At 33.5% G+C, this 20,082-nt stretch overlaps 1 protein-coding gene across 1 annotated transcript; it reads left to right on the plus strand.

Moving 5' to 3' along the window:
- Positions 1 to 235: 235 nt before the first annotated feature.
- Positions 236 to 19,843, plus strand: LOC105790957 (uncharacterized). The gene is made up of 10 exons (XM_012618776.2): positions 236 to 807; positions 6,356 to 6,423; positions 6,873 to 6,943; positions 7,094 to 7,372; positions 13,393 to 13,556; positions 13,650 to 13,705; positions 13,800 to 13,852; positions 13,947 to 14,073; positions 18,665 to 18,762; positions 19,545 to 19,843. The coding sequence occupies exons 1-10, from the start codon at positions 467 to 469 to the stop codon at positions 19,614 to 19,616; spliced, it is 1,329 nt and encodes a 442-aa protein (XP_012474230.1). The 5' UTR covers positions 236 to 466; the 3' UTR covers positions 19,617 to 19,843.
- The last annotated feature ends 239 nt before the right edge of the window (positions 19,844 to 20,082 follow it).

Raw genomic sequence — 20,082 nt, forward strand, 5'->3', positions numbered from 1 at the left:
AAGGCATCAAACCAGTTAACTTGAAAATAAGTATAGACCAAGTTAAAAATTTAAACTTATTTTTTTTAAATATTTTTTCAATTAAACCATATCTAGTAACCTGACCAATTAAATAATTTATCCTGATTTTTTAATTTTCTAAAATTTATTCTATATTTTAATATAGTCAAATAACAAACCCAACACAAAAGGTTAGTAAAACATACTAGTTATTACCATTATTATATAATTGTTGAATTGAATCTCCCCCAACCCCCCAATCATCTCAACCCGTTTCCCTAGCCTTCTCTTTCCTTTCAAAAAATATCTTCCGTGAAAGAACAAAATCGCAATTTTCTCCATCTTTCTTCTTTTGAATTTCTTTGTGCAAAATAATATATAACATTAAAAAGATTTGTATCCTAAAAACTAAACTAACTTCAGTTCGCTCTTCCTTTTCTTTATTGTCCATGCTTCTTTCCTCCACATGATTGCCGCCATATCTCCACCACCTCCAACCGCCACGCTAGGCCCTGGAAGGATCCGAATCCCCAACTCGAACCGCCACTCCATTCGCTTCAGTAACTTAGGGTTCCTGCTGTGGAAGCCGAAACTGAACTGGCTATCGTATGAGCGGGTTCAGCAGATGCAGATGGCGTGGGTCCGGAGTATGGCCGGTGGTTGCTTCAAGAGTAAGGAGCCGCTGCCTGAACACCGGATCAAGGTCGAAGAAGACAGTGGCGGCCAAGACTTTTTCGATCCCGATGCCATGGCCTCCAAGGTTTCGCCTGAGCATCTTGTCATCATGGTCAATGGCCTGATTGGAAGGTACCTTTCATTTTATAGGAATTTCAATGATATTAAAATTTTAAGTAGAATAATAATTCAATTAAACTAATACTTTGTTAAAAAAAAGTTAAACTCATACTAGTAATTTTTGTAATTTGAGAGGTAATATGATTCATTTTTCGAAGGAAGGTAGTGATGATTAGTAATATTGAAGCTAGCTTTGCCTTAAATAATAATAATAATAATAATAATAATAATAATAATAATAATAATAATAAAGCTAGCTTTGCCAGTAAATATATTGACATAAACATTTGTTTTTCTAAATAGTTTTTGTTGGCATCATATCCTAATTCAGGCCATTAGTTAGTTTAAGCATAATTTAATTGTCAAAGATAAATATAAAATATATTTTTGACTGCAACATTTAAAGCTTTTAGGGATCAATGTGTAAAATCACTATCAAGTAACCAAAATTTTGAACTTGTAATTACCTCAATCATAAGCGTATTTTGAAATTTGTTGGGTCAAAAGTGAATTATTCAATGTAGTTCACAAATATCGAGTTTGGTATTTTGTTGTTACAATTGGAAAAATTGGTGAAGAAATTTTAGCCAAAAACTTCAGTCTTCCTCCTCTTACAAAAAAAGAAAAACGTGGTTAAAAAAAGTAAACTTAAAAACTCTGAAATGTTTGGTGTTATTTTAAAAGCGAATGTAATTGAAATATATAAATAATAGTAAAGTCGAGAGAGATTCGATTTTCAAGGAAACACTGTACACCGCAAACGCACAGCCGCATTTTTTAGTTGGGTCCAAGAGCAAAATTTGGACGGAGAAGCCTGTTTCAGCGAACCCAAGCAAGAAAAAGGTACGAAAGGAAAATTAGGCTACCCTTTGTTCTATTTTTATTTTCAAAAATCAGTTTTTATTTTCTATTTTTAATTAAATTTTTTAACAGAAGTAAAATAAAAATATGATTTTTAACTTTTCATTTTCGTCATTTTCATTTTTTACAAATATTTTTAGTGAAAATAAGAAAAATATTTATTATTAATTTCTAATATTTACATATTTTTATTTTTATTTTTCAAAATTTTAACCAAAAGAAAACGAAAATAATTTCTATTTCCTGAAATCGAAACCGAAAGTAACCTTGTTTTCTTTTCAAATTTACTTTCGCAGGAGTGAAACAAGAGAACTAGAGAAATGAATGAAAATGGATTAGTTCTGCGCCTTTTCTTTTCTTTCTTAAATCTGGTCCTTTTAGATGTGGTAGGAAAACAAATCATTTTATTTGCGACTTTATTTAATTTCTCTCTTTTGTACTAAAGCGTTGCTCGGAAAAATGAAAAATTGAAAGAGAAAAACGTAAGAGATGATAATATATATTTTTGTTATGTGTTTTATAAGAATGATGGAAACATGAATTCTTTTCATTCATTAACTGGTAAAATTTAAAAATGATATAAGAGAAAATAACTTTCGAAAGATACATAATCCTATAAATATGCATGTTTAACTTGTATCTCCCACTAAGTAAAAAAAGAAGAAAAAAAGCGCTGTTATCTCTCATTTCGTATATTTAGCATAAACATTTGAAACGATTTGCTTTTGTTATGGGTTAGTAAAGGAGTTTTTAACTCTACAAATACGGTTTTAGTAAATGATATTTGTTTGTTTTAATTTATCTTTAACGTTTTTAAGGAAAATATTTAATAAATTGTCAAAAGAATTTTTAAATTTCACAAGTAAAATTAGTGGTGATTAAGTGCGAATACAAAAAATATACTATTAATTTACCAAATATTAATATTTTTTTAAATATTCTCTCAACAGATATGGCAACATTACACTACTACTTGTGGAGCTTTTTAATCCATTGACGGTGCACCTAATAATTTTCCTTTGTATATTACATAAAAATAAACATTTTTCTTTTCTTTTCATTTTATTCTTATTAATTATATATTTATAATTTATTTCACTTTATTTTTTCGCTCTTTTTTTAATCATTATATTTTTTCACTCAACCTAACTCACATAAATTAATTTTATTCCTTTCAATTTTTTAAATTGGTTTAAATATAAAAAAAAACCTAAAATTAAATAATTATCCCAAGTACATTTGTTATTGCCATCAACTGATATCTCAAGCATCTTCTTTAGTTAAATTAAGTCTTTGATGTTAAAAGCCATCATCGATGTCAGTCCTATTGAAGGCTCGTTTGAGTGTAAATAGATGTTTGAGGATCCAAATAGATGAAAAAATATGCTTGAAGATTCAAATGATTGCAGTAACATGATAGAGGTTTGGATGTTAGTTTGTGAATGTTTTAAGTTCTTATTTTTTTTAATTTTCTTTTTGGGTAAACTACCAAAATAGTCACTTTTGTTTGTCTTAAGTTACATTTTAATCACTTATGTTTGAAATATTACGTTTTAGTCATTTATGTTATCGTGTTGTAACATTTTAGTCACTGAGTCATTAATTGTCGACAATGGTGTATCGGTAAGTTAATGTGGCACGTTAAATCATCATTTCAAACGAAAATTTTAGGTTAAATTCTATAATTGGTCCCTTTATTTTTTCATTTTCAACAATTTAAAAATTTTCTTTTATGTTCTTCTAACTTTTTTTTTCCCTTTCTCTTATGCTTCTCCCTCTATTTTCTTCCCTTCTTCATTTCTTTTAACATAGTTTTTCTATGCTTTCCATTTGTAACTAGCCCACAAGCTCGCGTCACTCGAAAAAATTAAATTGTTCAAAAAAATAAAACATAGAAAAATTACGTTGAAAGAAATGAAGAAGGGAGGAAAACAAAATGAGAAACATAAGAGAATGGAAAAAGAAAGAAAGTTAAAAAAAACATAAAAGAAAAAAATTAAATTGCTCCAAACGAAAAAAATATGGGGACCGATTGTATAAATTAACCTAGAATTTTGTTTGAAATGATGATTTAACGTACACATCAGCTTTCATCATTACACGCTAATGTAAACTAACGACTCAGTGACTAAAATATTACAACATGATAACATAAGTGACTAAAACGTAACATTTCAAACATAAGCGACTAAAATGTAACTTGAGCCAAACAAAAGTGACTATTTTGGTAGTTTACCCTTTCTTTTTCGAATCTCTCTTGCATTTTCCTTTATTCCTACCAAATATAATGTAAATGTGGATCTGGATTTAGAACTTTTGAATTTTATATGTTTGATTTATTGAAGCTCATAAATCTGAAACCCTTTTGTTGTATTCTGACTAAAGCCGCGCTGCATTTGACAGATAAAAACCTCAAAAATAATTTTGAAATCTTGGATTGGATGGAACCTCTTGCAATTCCAATTGATTTGACCTAAACGTAAATATTTCTGAGAATATTTATTTGAATTTTAAATCAAGCTGCTTTTAAAAAAAAAAAATTCAAAACGTTGATTCTTAAATGATTTAAGGTTTAAAGATTCTGGAGAGGGCAGCTGCCTCAAATCTCGCCTGCTCCCTTTGCGTAAAATTTAAAGCCTACAGAACCTGCTCAGAATCTATATCGCGTCTGTCTATTGCTATTTCTACCGTTTTAATTTTACCAAGGAGGTATTTTTAGTAATTAAATTGAAACTATATTTATAATCGTATATAGGTTTTCTGTGTATACCCTTATACAGGTTTCTTACTTTTGCTCCTAAACACCCTTTGCATCCTTATTTTTGTGCACAACATGTTCCGTTTATACTCGGGAGTTAATCACTTCTAAAAGGGATAAACCTCTAGAGACCCTTGGGAACATGAGATAAAATGAAAAGAAATTGTTTATCTTATTACTGTCCATTTAGGCGAAATACAGGAGGACAGAAAACCCAATATGCATGAAGATAAACGAAGCGTGAAAGGTAAAATCTATTTTCATTAGAGACATAGAGCGGTGAGGATAAGATAGGGAATGATCTAGAGCGGTGAGAATAAGATAGGGAATGATCAAAGCACCCAACGTGTCGAAGCACCTTGATTGATGTTGTGGAGTTGGTGTCTACAATAGTACTTTGCTCCTCCATGATATTCATGGTGGTTTAGAGTTTGAAGATTGTGCTAGATGCTAGTGCTTATGTGAAAGTGGTGGAAAACAAATATAGAAACAAGAGAAGCGAAAGACTTTATCTCTGTCCATACCAGTTTCTTGAGTTCTTCATCCATTTGGCATTGAAACACTTAAAAGAAAAAACTATTTTATATGGGGGCGTATTTTATACTAGGCGGATTAGGGTAGCTCCACTTGAGGACTTCGATTTTGGATTTGCTTTGATATGTAATAATTAGGCTTCAAACTATTTTATGTACTTGATGATCAATAAACGATTTTTAGGAAAATCATTTGTATTAATATGCTTCTTTATATATGATTTGGCTGTAGATTCTCTTTGTCAAATATGTCAATAAAATCTTAGGTATTTTATGTTTTAACAATACTTTAGGTCTTCTTATGAATTTTTTGGAATAACTTTAGTTGTATATATGTTTTCCCCCTTCTTAGGAAAGTTACAGGCTATTGACAATTTCGGTCATTATGTTAGAATTTGGTGCACTGTTTTGATATAGCTTGTCCTTCATCCTTTTCACGAGGTTAAGATTTTCTAGCACGGTGAAACTTTGCATGACTAAAGCAGAAAATCTCTCTGTTTCATGGGTTGGATAGAGTTTCATGGTTTGGGATTTTCTCCTATTGGTTGTTATCTCTCATGTTTGTTGTATAGAATTTTATTTTCTTATTGAGATGCTGCTTTGATTGCTATATGGAGCACCTGGCTCTTTGGTGTTAGGGGCGGTGAATCACAAGCCCATATTTGAATTGTGTATGGGTGTTTGAAGGAATGATAGGACTAATATGGGTGATGATAGTTTGAAACAGGTGTTTAGAAAGTTGCTGTGTCTCTATCTGTTTTGGAGTCATATTTGCATGTTTATGGAATCTCAGTTGGAGAGAATTCTGGGACTGTACTCTTCTATTATTCAAATAAAGAATTTCTTTTGGCTGAGCCAAAATAAAAAAAGAAAGAAAAGTGTGTTGTTTTGTTATCATATCCTTGTCATATTTTATTGTTTCGTAAAAGTTGATATGGTTGTGAACAGATGTATCTTATAAGTATCTGTCCTTCATTGAACCTGCTCCTCCAAATACATAGGAAGGGGTAGAAAGACGTTTATTTAAGGATCATTATTTCATGCACTGTTGGGGGATATTAGAAATTCCACGAAGGGTTTGGTTATTCTTTTTATGATCTTCATTTATTTAAGTATTACAAAGCGATAATGTACAAAAAATGTTAAAAAAATTTGTGGTCCTTTTGGGGTATGAGTATGACTGGGATTTGAACTCAAGACTCTATTAAGATATTGTGCTGGAGCTGTTCCTTACAAGAATTTTGTGAAGTCTTTGAACTTTACTAGCATTTTCTTGGTTAATGATTTTTTGTTTAACCACAACCCTAGCTTGTGATCTAGAATAAATTGCTTCCCTTCTATGCAATTTATGCATTCTTCACTCAAGGAAGTGATAAACTAGTCATAATAATTTTATCCTTGTTTGCAGTGCTGCTGATTGGAGATTTGCTGCAGAAAAGTTTGTGGCGAAACTACCTGACAAAGTAATAGAGCACCGTAAGTTTCTTTTGTGCATTTTTCTTGTCTCTTCTCCCTTCTTTTCAAATATTATCTGTTTGATTGAAAAGATGAGATTAATACAAGGAAAATGGATAAATTTAAGCAAAAGTGATAATAATACAGTGATAGTGCCTGTCTGAAGTTTGCACAAGTTCAATAAATCAAACAAGTTTGGCGAAATAATTTTTGCTTGTTCCTTAGCAAATTAGACCGTATTCTCTTTGCTCAAACCAGTTGTTTTATTAGACAGTATTCTCTTTGCTCAATATGTCAGACCAGCTGTTTTCCTAAGTCGTATTTCTGTCACAGTTAAAGCGAAATTATTATTAAGGAAGCCCTTCTGAATTTTGATACTAACATATCTTTGCATGTATTGCATTTATTTGGGATATTCTACCTAGCATGTGTGTGTGTGTAATAGGTATTGACTTGATGTTTGTGTACAGGCAGTGAATGCAACTACTCAAAATTGACATTTGATGGTGTTGATATGATGGGTGAGAGGCTAGCTCAAGAGGTAATTTGGTAACGAAAGTTTATTCTTATTTTGTGGTGTGTAGATTGATGTGACACTTCCATGAATTTTGTTCTGAAAATTGTTGTTGTGGGAACTTTTTGGGAGAGAATATCATAAATATCTTCATTTTTGGACTAATATGCAATGTAGGTATTGGATGTTGTCAAACGTAGGCCTGAGGTACGGAAGATTTCTTTTGTGGCTCACTCTTTAGGTGGTCTTGTTGCAAGATATGCGATAGGGAGGCTCTATGAGAATTCTACAAAGTTAGGTCAATCAGGTCCTTTTGTGAGCACTTTAACTGGAGAGCACACAAATTCTTCAATGCAAGATCTTGAGCAGCATTCTGAAGATAGAATTGCTGGATTGGAACCAATGAATTTTATAACATTTGCAACACCGCATCTTGGTTCAAGGGGACATAAACAGGTAAGTAGCATACTTTTACATGTTATCTGGATTCAATTTTATATGTGCATGCTATTTTACTTGTTATTGACTTGCAATATTTTCAATATTGAACAAAGACTAATTTTTAAAAAACAAGTACATGATGAGGGTCACTTATTCACTTGAAGAACCTTCCATCTAAGAATATGGGCCTTCCGAGTCCACATAACCCAATCAGGTTAATCCGTTACAGTCAAAGAGATGCCAAGCATATAACAAGCCTAGGATCAAATCTTAATAAATTAGTGTAGATTAGCACAAGATGTTTATTTGCACACTCAGCATCTATTTGGAAGAAAAGTTTACTATTTTTGGAAGTTGTCAATTGTCAAAATTAGTGTTGTTAAGGGTGCTAGGCGCACTCAAGGCACAAAGTCCTTTATATAGCCTGAGGTGCAAAGCGCAAAAAAAGCGCTTGCCTGAGTAAAATAAGGCACATACATATAGATATATATTACATTACATTATGGTTGATCTGTTGGTTAAAAGAAAATTACATTATTTTCATGTCTTCACCATTATAATAACGGTAAACAAAAAAAGAAATATCAATCTTTGCTCCAAATGCATATTACCCAAATAGAAATTGCAATAGAAAAATAAAATAGAGGAAAAATAGAATTAAAGATTAAGCAATAATAGAATAGATAGAGAATAAAAACTTATTTACCTTTTGCTTGGTAGGGTCTCAGATTTGGTTTTGACTAATAAGGTTGAGGAATAGTAGGTTTATAGTTAATAAAATAAAGAGAATTGAGTTTTAAAATAAAAAAGAAAACTTAAAAGTCAGCTTAGAAATTAATAATTCAGTTTTTCTTTAAAAAATAGAAAAATAAAAAAAGAAGCTTAAAAATTTAAAGTCGGCTTCAATGGGTATCTGGGTTTTCCCCTTAAAAAGTTTTTTCTATTGAGTGGGTCTTTGAGTTAAAAGAAAAATTGAAGGTTGCCTCTCCACTAAGTGGGGGTATTTGAGTTTAAACAAAAAACTAAAAGAAATAAAATTGGCTCACCGCTTCACTCAAGTTAGCTTTTTGTTGCCTAGCTTAGAAGCTCAAAGTGTAGTAAAAGCGCATTAAGGCAAGCGCCCAGTAAAATTGCTTTGCCTGAGAATATTAAAGGCTTAATGTTCATTTTTAGCTGCGCCTTAACACCTAGGTGAGCGCCTTAACAACACTGGTCAAAATTCTTCCCCAGGATGTTCCCAAACTGAAATTTCCCTTTTTATTCCTTGAAATTTATCCTTGCCACATATTCCTTTAATAGTTTAAGGTAAGATGCTTTCTGATTTTTTCCTCATGTTTCTTGATTGCGATTTTATTTTAGTTGCTTTCTTTCCTTTCTAGAACATTAGTTGTTTATTTCCGTTTGCGAGGAGCCTAAATTATAGGTTTTCTATTTATGTAACAAGATTGATCCTTATTTATAGGATGAAAGGAGTAATAAAATCTAAATCACATTTTTATCAAAACCCTAAAGAGATATAGATCTCTCTCTGTTGGAATCCCTATAATTAAGGATAGAAATCTTACTTTATTACTATTAGTTCTCTTGTAAATAGAAACTAATCTCGCCATCGATTCTTAGGAAATTAGGATATCAATTATCGATTCTTAGGAATTAGGATTTATTTCCTTTAAAATGATTATTTCTCTCTTTATAAATCAGAAACTAAAGCAAGAAAAAAAACTAAATTTTTTCCTCTGAGTTTTTTCATGGTATCAGAGCTTTAGGATTCATTCGATCTTAATTTTTTTCTCTAATTTTCTTTCCTAAAAATTCCTTCGGTTTAGTCTTCCAATGGGTGATATTAATGAAAATTTCTCTGAAATTGAGACATCACAAATAACTCAGAATATCAATCAGGGAATCACTCAAAGTGAAATTAATTCCTCCACTATTGCTGATAATGTTCTTGATGTTCGCTTAACCAAAACACGACTTGAGACTCTCCATAAGATACTTGGTACTCCCACTACTCATGGATCTCTAGCCACTCAAGGTATCGCCTCAACATTGCTTTTGAATCTAATAATCAATCTCCTTGGATACTCGATTCAAGCGCCTCGATCACATGACAGTGACTCCACGTTGTTTCACACCTACACTCCTTGTCATATCAAATCCGAATCCGCATAGTGATGGTTCTTACTCACCGTATGGAATAGGAGTACAAATGATGAGAGTTTTCTCTCGATAAAGTCCTACATGTCCCAAACTTGTCCTGTAATTTTCTTTCAATTAGTAAGCTTACTAAGGATGAAAATGTTCTTGTTGAATTTTCTGCAATTGGTTGTGTGATACAGGAACAGAAATCGGGGAGGATGATTGGCACTGCTAAAGTTGATGATGGACTATATATTTGGAATAAAAACAGTACACAAGGGGGATTGGCTCTATCCACTTCAAAAGAGGACACTATTATGTTATGGCATCGTAGGTTAGGACATCCAAACTTTGTATATTTGAAAAAACATCTTCCGTTGTTATTTCGAAATAAAAGTATTAGTTCCTTGAAGTGTGAAATTTGCCAATTATCTAAACATACCCGTGTGCCATACCCATTAAAACCACATATTCAGTCCCAACCTTTTTCGTTAATCCATAGTGACCTATGGGGAGCTAGCCGAGTGAAAAATATTACAGGGGTTAGATGGTTTATAACATTCATTGATGATCATACTAGGGTCTGTTGGATCTATCTACTCAAAGAAAAATTTGAAACACCCAAAGTATTCCAAAATTTTCACTCAATGGTTCGAACCCAATTCAACTCTACCATACATACCCTCCGTACTGACAATGGGAGAGAATACTTCAACTCTGTCTTAAGTCCATACCTTTCTGACCAAGGCATTATACACCAAAGCTCTTGTCCTGACACTCCTCAACAAAACGGGATCTCTGAGAGAAAAAATCGTCATCTCCTTGCTGTGGCTCGAGCCATAATGTTCACTATGAATGTTCCAAAATACTTATGGGGAGAAGTCGTCCTCACCGCCTCATTATCTCATAAACCAATGCCAAGAAAGATCTTCAATTTTCAAACACCTCTAAATACTCTTTTAAAGGCCTTCCCTCTATTTCATGTTCCTAATCTTCCAGCCAAAATATTCGGCTATAAAGCTTTTGTCCATAACCATCAACCAAATCTATCCAAACTTGATCCTCGAGCCCACACCTGCATCTTCATTGGATATTCCCCTACACAAAAAGGCTATAAGTGTTACTCACCAACATTGCGACGAATGTTTGTCTCTCGGGATGTTACCTTCTTTGAAAATGAACCATACTTTGCAGCATCTCATCTTTAGGGGGAGATTTTTAATGAAGATGAGACCCTTAATACTCTCCTCATTATACCTCTTGGTCCTACTACTACTATCACAAACAAACTTATCCCAGATTTAGTTGTTGTTTCCCCTATGCAGCAAGAATTTAACACCGTCCTTCCCAATAACAATACCTCCACCAAAGTACAACAACCACCTGATCAAGGAAAACAGCAAATACAGGTTTACTCCCGACGGAATCGTTCTCCTAAAACTGATACAGCAGTGCCAATTACATCTCCAATCGAGGACTGTTCTGAAACAGAAGTCCACCTCTGTCACCATCCATCTATCTTCCAATTGCAGTTCGAAAGGGTACAAGGAGCTGCACTCAACATCCTATTTCTCGGTTTGTATCCTATGAAAATTTATCTAAGTCTTACAAAGCTTTTGCGACTAATGTTGATTCTATAAAAACTCCAAAAAATATAGAAGAGGCTCTTGAATCAGCTGAGTGGAGACAAGCCGTGATGGAAGAAATGAAGGCCCTAAAAAAAATGAAACATGGGAAGTCTCGGATCTACCTAAAGGAAAAAAACCGTAAGGTGCAAATGGATTTTCACTACGAAATTTAAACCCGATGGCCGTATAGACCGATACAAAGCTCGACTTGTGGCTAAGGGATTCACCCAAACTTATGATCTCGACTACAACGAGACGTTTGCATTGGTTGCCAAGCTAAACACCGTTTGAGTTCTGCTATCTCTTGCTGCCAACCTTGATTGGCACTTGACTCAATTGGATGTAAAACTGCTTTTCTCAACGGGGAATTAAATGAGGAGGTATACATGGATTTCTCACCCGGGTTTGAAGAAAACAAGGGTCAAGTGTGTAAGTTGAAGAAGTCCTTGTATGGGCTGAAACAATCTCCACAAGCGTGGTTCAGCCTATTTGCAAAAGTTATGACTAGCAGAAATTACATTCAATGACAGACAGACCACACCATGTTCTACAAGCACTCGAAAGAGGGTAAATGCTGCATCCTTATCGTTTATGTCGACGATATAATATTAACAGGAAATGACTCGAGCGAAATTTTGAGATTGAAAGAGTTTCTTGGTACAGAGTTTGAACTTAAAGACTTGGGGAGTCTTAAATATTTTCTTGGTATGGAGGTAGCAAGGTCGAAAAAAGGTATCTTCATTTCCCAAAGGAAATATGTTCTTGATCTCTTGTCGGAAGTTGGTTTGATGGGCAAGAAACAAATTGAAACTCCTATGGAGTTTAACCTTAAATTGGGAACTAATGAGGATGGAGAAGAAATCAATAGGGGAGATATCAACGTCTAGTAGGAAGGCTCATCTACCTATCTCACACCCGCCCCGACATAGCCTTCATGTGAGTGTTATTAGTCAAGATATGCATGCCCCGAGGGAGAAGCACCTGAAGTCGCATATAGAATACTAAGATATCTAAAAGGAACTCTGGTAAAGGCCTGTACTTCAAGAAGACTCACAACCAAGCGTGGAAGTCTACAATCGATGCGCATCAAGGTGTTCATTAATGATAGACGGTCTACAAGCGGCTATTGTAGTTATGTTTGGGGTAATCTTGTGACGTGGAGGAGCAAAAAAGCGATCTGTGGTAGCACGCAGCAAAGGCAAAGGCGAGTATCGAGCACTATCTCATGGTATATGCGAAGGAGTTTGGATACAAAGACTTATGAGAGAACTAAAAGTGCCTTATACTGCACCTATGAAGATGTATTGTGACAACCAAGTCATTGTCAAGATAGCACATAATCCTCGTGCATCATGATCGGACCAAACATGTGAATAGATCGTCACTTTATAAAAGAAAAAATACACTCAGGAGAAGTATGCATCACCTACCTACCTACTAAACAACAAGTTGCAGACATGTTAACTAAGAGTTTGAACAGAAACATGTTGGCAAGCTGGGTTTGAACAGAACTTATTGGCAAGCTGGGTTTGATTAACATTTACACTCCAGCTTGAGGGGGAGTGTTGGAATCCCTATAATTAAGGATAGAAATCTTACCTTATTACTATTAGTTTTCTTGTAAATAGAAACTAATCTCAGTTACTGATTATTAGGAAATTAGGATATCAATTACTGATTCTTAGGAAATTAGGATATCAATTACTGATTCTTAGGAATTAGGATTTATTTCCTTTAAAATGATTATTTCTCTCTTTATAAATCTGTAAACTAAAGCAGTAAAAAAAAATTTGAATTTTTTCCTCTGAGTTTTTTCACTCTCTAAGAATTCCTAAGGTTTCAAACTCCGTTTGACGAGCTTGAGTGATACTTTTGTCCATTGGTCATGACTCAATCCGAAACTCCCAATCATAACATGAAATACATTGGGAAGAATGCTAAATAGTTACTATGGGATAAAAGGTGGTGGGTATGATATAATTTTTCTTTACGGAGTATGGTTTTCCAATAACGACAGACCATAGTTTGAAGTTAGCTTTGCATAATTGGAAATGTTTGGAGTCTGGGCATGATAACTCATAAATGATGCAACACATGCCTGAAAGCTGACCTTAGACATCCTAAATTGTTTGCCATGTTTCTCTCATTTAGAGACTTCTTTCTACTGGTTTTTTGTTGCCTTCCTGTTCTTTATTTAAAATCTATTTGATGTACATGTAAATTGAGTTGTGCCTAGCATAGATGACATTTGTTGTCTGTGTTTTGCAGCTCTCACTTCTTTGTGGTCTTCCTTTTCTTGAGAAAAGAGCATCTGAGACTGCACACTTTGTTGTTGGAAGATCAGGAAAGCATCTGTTTCTCACTGACAATGATGAGGGAAAACCCCCACTTCTCCTTAGAATGGTTGATGATGGTGATGACTTGAAATTCATGTTAGTGTTAATTTTCTGATTCTCTACAATTGTCTTAACACTTATTCTTAATATTTACACATTTGATAATGTCCTATTAATTAATCTGTATAGATCTGCTCTACATGCATTCAAGCGACGTGTGGCATATGCAAATGCAAATTATGATCGTATCCTTTTTGAGGTCAAACCGCATCTTTATACATATGGCTGTTTTTTTTCTTTTTGGTACAAAAATTATGTTTATCTTGACTTCTATTTGAGATATGGTTGGCTGGAGAACATCATCAATCCGGCGTCAAAATGAACTTCCAAAGGTTAGTTTTCTTATCCAGGATTTGCTTTCTTATATTATTCAACTTTGTGTCCCAACCGCTTAGTTTTATTAACAATTTTCATCTTTATTTCTAGTCAAATCTTCTTGTTTTAGATGAGAAATATCCACATGTTGTATACATTGAGAGGGAAACTACAAGCAAGATCCAAAATAAAGCTTCCTCTATTGCTGGGTCCCAAACAAGTACAAGTGATGTTGAAGGTTTGTTAAGCTTTTTTTCTTTTGGATTCTTGTTTCCATTTTGGTACAACAATTGGTTTTTTATAGTTGTTGGGGATTTTATGGCATTTAGGGTTTATATTTGGAAGGTTGGGAGGAGTGAGAGGCAGAGAAATCATTGGAATTTATTGGATTTTAGGGAATTGATATGGCATTTTAAGGTTGTATTTTGTATTTCACTTTAATATTAGGGTAAAGGTGTAGCTTGTTATTCTCTATGTTATGTTTTGGTGAGGGGTAGATTAGAGGGAGGAGTAAGGAGAGGGAGAAAGGGGGAGGGAACTAGATATTGTTTTGACTTTTAGCATTAGTTATTTATAGCATGTCTTGGTACTATTAGCATTTAGGGTGTAGCTTATGATTATCTATGTAATTTCAGTTTCGTGTAGCTTTAGATTTTGTATGGTAGAGATTTGTGTTTTTCTCTCTATTCTCTCCCTTGAGGAATTACATGTATTTCCCTCCTTTGGATATCTTTCTTTAGTTTTCCCTTGCCCTACCCGTGCTTTGCATCAAATTAAAATGCCTCACGTATGAGGATATTTATATACACACACATAGCAATGCAATGCTTTTCATAGCTTCCTCTCAAGGTAGAGTGAACATATGTACTTATATATGAATATGATATGTGTGTGTATATCATATTCTTGTAGGCTCTAACAAATAAAATATTAGCTTGGTTACTTCCAAAGAATTTGGTGAATTGATCTTCAAGTTTATTCTTTTAAAGTAAAAACTCTATTGATTACAATATTTTAGTTAGACATAATTTTTTGAATTATTTGAATTATTATTTTGAATATATTGTTTTTAATTTTTTTTACTTCTATTATTTGTAAATCCTTTTACTTCAAAAAAGAACACTATGAAGTAATTTAATATATATTTAATTATTAAATACAATAAATTTGTGCATTGTATAGAGATGAAACTAATTTACTAATAGACATAGGATTAAAATCAAACCAAGTATAGTCTAGTCTAAGGGGAAAGGTGCCCTTACAAGCACTAGGATCCTTGTATTATTGCAAGTGCATGGCCAAAATTGTGCTTGCTCCAATGAAACAAGCCACTTCATATTTATATGCGCACACACATACATAGAGATATGCACTCATGATTGACATTTGCATAAAAGTTTAGATAGCTTGTTCTTAATAAACTCAAATATACTCTGATATTAGTGAATAAACTTTGAAAAGTTTGATTGTGTATTCTATTGTTTAGTGGTCGTAAACATCAAGCATTATTCTAAATAGATAAGGTCTCTCAGATTTCTTTCAGTTCTAGCATTTTGATTGATATCTACCCTCTCTTTTCAAAATTTTCTGGCCTCATCTTCTTCCTAGTTTGATTGTGAAGATGCAACAACTGATCTTGAGTGCATCTCTTGTTTCTTCCCAAATATGGTGAAACATCCAACTATTATCATGTGCATAGGATATGCTTTGGTGAGATTTTAGATACAATTCTTATTGAAATGTGGCTTACAAGTTGCCTATAAATGTGTGAAGATTTGGCTAAAAGACATCCAAGTGAAAATTTTCTTTGTTTTGAAATCAAGTTTTGTTCTTTAGTTTTCTCCCTCCATTTTCTTCGGGTTTTTCCTCTCAAACCCAACAATTGGCATCAGAGCTTTTATTTATGGGACTTGAGCACTTTGATACATTTTTTGTGAGAGTTCTTGAAAGAATGAAGTTGTTTTTGTTAGCACACAATTCTAAACTGTTAGATTCTAGAACCATGAGCTCAAACAGTTTTTCTCCACATCCAGTCCTTGTTTTTGGTAGTGAAGATTATCACATTTTGGCAGCAAAAATGAAGACATTTGCAAATGCATTAACTTTTGGGAGTAGTGGAAATAGGTAGAGATCTACCACCGTTGATGGCTAATCCACCTATAGCTTAGGTCAAGTAGCATAGCGAGAAGTGTGCCAACAAATAAAAGCCAATGTCATGTCTGCAAAAAGGAATTCTTTATGTTATTTCACAAATTCATGTCTTTTGAGACACCAAAACAAGCTTGGAGATTGCTTGGAGATGAGTTCAGTGATAAAAAAGATTGTGGAGAAGGTTACTATGACTCCACTGGGAGGTATTAGTTGAAGATTTGATCTCATGAAGGCTCAAGAGACATAATTGACATCTCATTGTTAGAGTTAACCAGTACATTTTATGCTTTATAACAAAGAAGAGCAAATAGACAAGAGGAGCATGCTGAAGGAGCCTTTTAGGCAAGGATGAATGTTCATCCAAGAAAAGAAAGAATTTGTGATAAGAGAGAGAAACAAGAGACAAAGATATTGCAAAAGATGGTGGATCCGATATTGCAAAAGATGGTGGAAAGAGAAAATATCCACCTTGTTCACACTGTCAAAAGGCAACTCACTTGGAGAACTTTTGTTGTTTTAGACTAGACATCAAATGCCAAGCTTGCAAACAAATGGGACATATGGAGCTTGCAAGAACAAAGGTCAACAACAGAACACATAGGTTCAAGTTGCTGATGAGAGCCAATAGCATGAAGAGTAGCTATTTGTTGCATCTTGTTATTCAACCTCTAATGAAACCAGAGTGAACTAGATAATAGATAGTGTTTGCACAAACCACATGGTTGTAGAAGAAGGCATGTTCAAGGTGATTGACAAAATTTCCGCTTAAAATGTAAGAATTGGAAATGGCAGTTACATTAATGCAAAGGGAAAATGAGATCTCACAATGATCACTCCATCGGGTACCAACATGTTGTTATTGATGTTTTGTTAGTCCTTGAGATTAATCAAAACTTGCTAAGTATTGGTCAGCTTCTTGAGAAGAACTATTTTGTTAGTTTGAAAGGTAAGCATTGCACGATCTTTGATCAAGTTGACTGTGGAATTATCTCAATTGCTTTAGGAATGACAAGGGTTAGGTTTCTGCATATTTTGGACTAACTGAATTTAAATCCACTAATTTAATGTCAACAGTTTCATATATTAGAGTTGCATCTTCTAAGAAAAAACTAGTTCTAAGATTGTTCAAGGTTTTTGAAGCTTTGGAACCTTTAGAAACAATAGCTTCTACAAAGCACCTTATAACTGTAGAAAGCATGTCTAACTTTGTAACACTCCAAATTTCACTTGAAAGTCCGGTATTAAATTCTCTTTACATAATTAGTTCTTGGTAAACCTTGCAGTATTTTATTGGAATTTTACGAAATCTGATACCGAAAAATACACAAATAACCATGTTGTCACCACCAAAAATAAACGCTACAAAGAACAGTGAAGGAATAGTGATGAAGTTCGAAATACGCAGCAAGTCCTCTTGGCAACACCTCCAATCAAACATCTAATCACTAGAATTGGGTTGAAATTAGGAGTTGATGTTGGAGGAGAAAAATGGTGGCTAGATGATGTTGCATGCGTCTCCACATGCTGGTACGTGAAGAAAGAGCATTGAACTTTGGCCGATGCGTGAGCCTCATGCACGGACCTCCAGGTCGTCGGAAATAGCAGATCAGCTGAAGAAGGGTGGCGTTCCTCCTCTTCCACTGGTGCATGCTAAAGATTACTTTAAAAGTGACCCACGAAAATACCAAAATGTTTCGCTATTGAAACAATGAAACCACAAAATTCAAAAAAGCGAGGTGAAAGGCTATGATACCATGGAAACAAAAATAAAGAAAAATGTAGATACGAATAGCCACATGGAAGAATTGTATATTATTCCACTCAAAGGTAAGAGAGTTATTCATGTTAGAGTAGCTAGAAAATGGAAAGAAAATAATATATAATCCCTACTATTAGTTCTACAAATCATTTTGTTGATTCCTAAGATTTCTATGTACAAGCTATATTTCAACAATAATAATGTTGTGGCTGTAAATATTTACAGCTTATTTATACTAGACTTTTTTGCAAGTAAAGTTTTATTCTTAGCCCCATATTCAACCCCTAGAAATTACTAATAAGCCTAGCCCTAGATTTATATGTCTAATAATTACTAAATAAGACTAAAATAACAAAATAGTATAATTGTAAAAGCTCCTCGGTAAAATTGTTTTCACTCAGCGTGTATGTGAATAAATTTGCTGCTTATCTTGTCAACCATTGAAAATCACTGCAACCAATGGAACTGTTAACTACTGAGTGATAGTCTCACTTTGGAAGGTCCTGTATAAGCAGTCAATATATAAGAAAGCTTATCCTCCATATCTCTTGTAATTATCTTTTTTCTTTTTTTTTTGCAAGCTTTCCTGAATGATTAGTTCTTACATTTTCTTTTTTGGTTCATTTTATTTGATTATGTTATTCTTGAAAGATTGCTATTGTATAGCATGTCCTAAAGCAGATTGGAAGAAATGTAGAAATCTGCTACACATTGTTGAACTGCTGTTGTAATTGCCAATCTAGCTTACAAGTAGGATCTCTGGCAGATTTTTCATTTAACGGATAGCTGTAATTGTTACCTAGGTCTCTTCAGTTTTTTCTTCTTTTTCTAATTGTTCTAAAATTACAGAATGTGATTATTGGATTTGTAATGTGTTTAAACTTCTGTCTTACTTTTAGTATTTCCTATTAATTTGTAGAGGTGATGATTCAAGGTCTCAATCAAGTATCTTGGGAACGCGTTGATGTAAGCTTTCAAAAGAGTAAACAGAGATATGTTGCTCATAATACAATTCAGGCAAGTTCAATAGTGTAATGGATTTTTTTCACTTCGACTGTTTCATTTCTTTGATACAAAACTGAAAATTGTAGCATTCTCTATGCTTAAGTTGTGACACATTGTTTCAAGTAGGCCATATGGCCCATACATCTCCCTCATGTGCTGATAATCCACTACAAGGTATCTAAATGCACAAAGGCATCATGGGGTCCTTGGAAGGATAAATCTATACATCTGACCTCCACTTTTTAAGGAGGCAATGTCCCAACGGTCCAGTCTTTTAAAAAAATAATGGTGTGATTAAATCTAGTCAGTCCCTTACTGCCTCTGAGTATACAAAATTTTATTATAATCATTTACACTTATTCAAGAATCTCGTTTCTGTAATCTACCAATATGAACAGACAATTTTAGTGCTCTTATTTTTCTTTAGTGGCATGGTGTGGTAGAGCTCTTCTTTCCTGGAAATGCCGTTTATTAGTTTCCAACGTGAGCCATACACATCAAGTACATGCGGACAAGTCTAAAAAAAAAAAGGATAGGGACTGACAAAACATGGTCTAGACATGTTTAAGGCTCAATTTTTTAATTTGAAAAAAAATTATATTGTGAAAATTAGTTGCTTGATGGTCATGTGTTGGGTCCTTCTTTAGTAAGTAATACTAATAGCTTTCTTTCTTATCTTTTTTGGAAGCTTGTTGTGTATAGAATTATGTTCTCTTGCTAGTTACCATGCACTGACAATATTTTCTCTTCACTGTACTTCTATGGTTTTGTTTATATTTTTTTACCTTCTTTAGGTAAAGAGCTACTGGTTGAACTCCGATGGAACAGATGTAGTTTACCACATGATCGACAATTTCCTTCTCTAGTCCTGGAAAAGTTTGGTGTCCGTCTATTGGTGATTCAGCAATTGGTTAGGTCACTTATTTTTTGATGTGATATGCACATTGTCCAAAATGAGAATATTCGGTGTATTTTTTATGCTAATATGGAAATGTTAAGGATATTGCAAAATTGTTATGACCTAGTCAAAAGAGGTTTACTTATTCATATATCTCATATATATACAGATATATAAACTATCTTACTTTTGTTATGATACTTCTAGTATACTTTCTATTTAGAAATGAAAATTGTTTCCCTTCTAAATATGTCATTGTTCACATGATAGATGTACTTTGACTGCTTTGCCGTTGCTTTTTGAGTTAGAATGATTTATTTCTGCACAAGGAATTGAGAGTGCCCAATTGTAAACTTTTCTTGCTAGTGCTTTTATGTACGCATTTTATGCAGTACTTACAATTGCATATTGATTTTTATTCATAACTTTATCAT

Source organism: Gossypium raimondii, chromosome 8, assembly GCF_025698545.1.
Source record: "Gossypium raimondii isolate GPD5lz chromosome 8, ASM2569854v1, whole genome shotgun sequence".
NCBI classification, from domain to species: Eukaryota; Viridiplantae; Streptophyta; class Magnoliopsida; order Malvales; family Malvaceae; genus Gossypium; species Gossypium raimondii.

Coding starts and splice junctions, on each gene's coding strand:
- LOC105790957 (XM_012618776.2), top strand. CDS start 467: ATGATTGCCGCCATATCTCCACCACCTCCAACCGCCACGCTAGGCCCT. Junction 6,424..6,872: donor TGACAAAGTAATAGAGCACC/GTAAGTTTCTTT, acceptor GTTTGTGTACAG/GCAGTGAATGCAACTACTCA. Junction 13,853..13,946: donor GTCAAAATGAACTTCCAAAG/GTTAGTTTTCTT, acceptor CTTTATTTCTAG/TCAAATCTTCTTGTTTTAGA.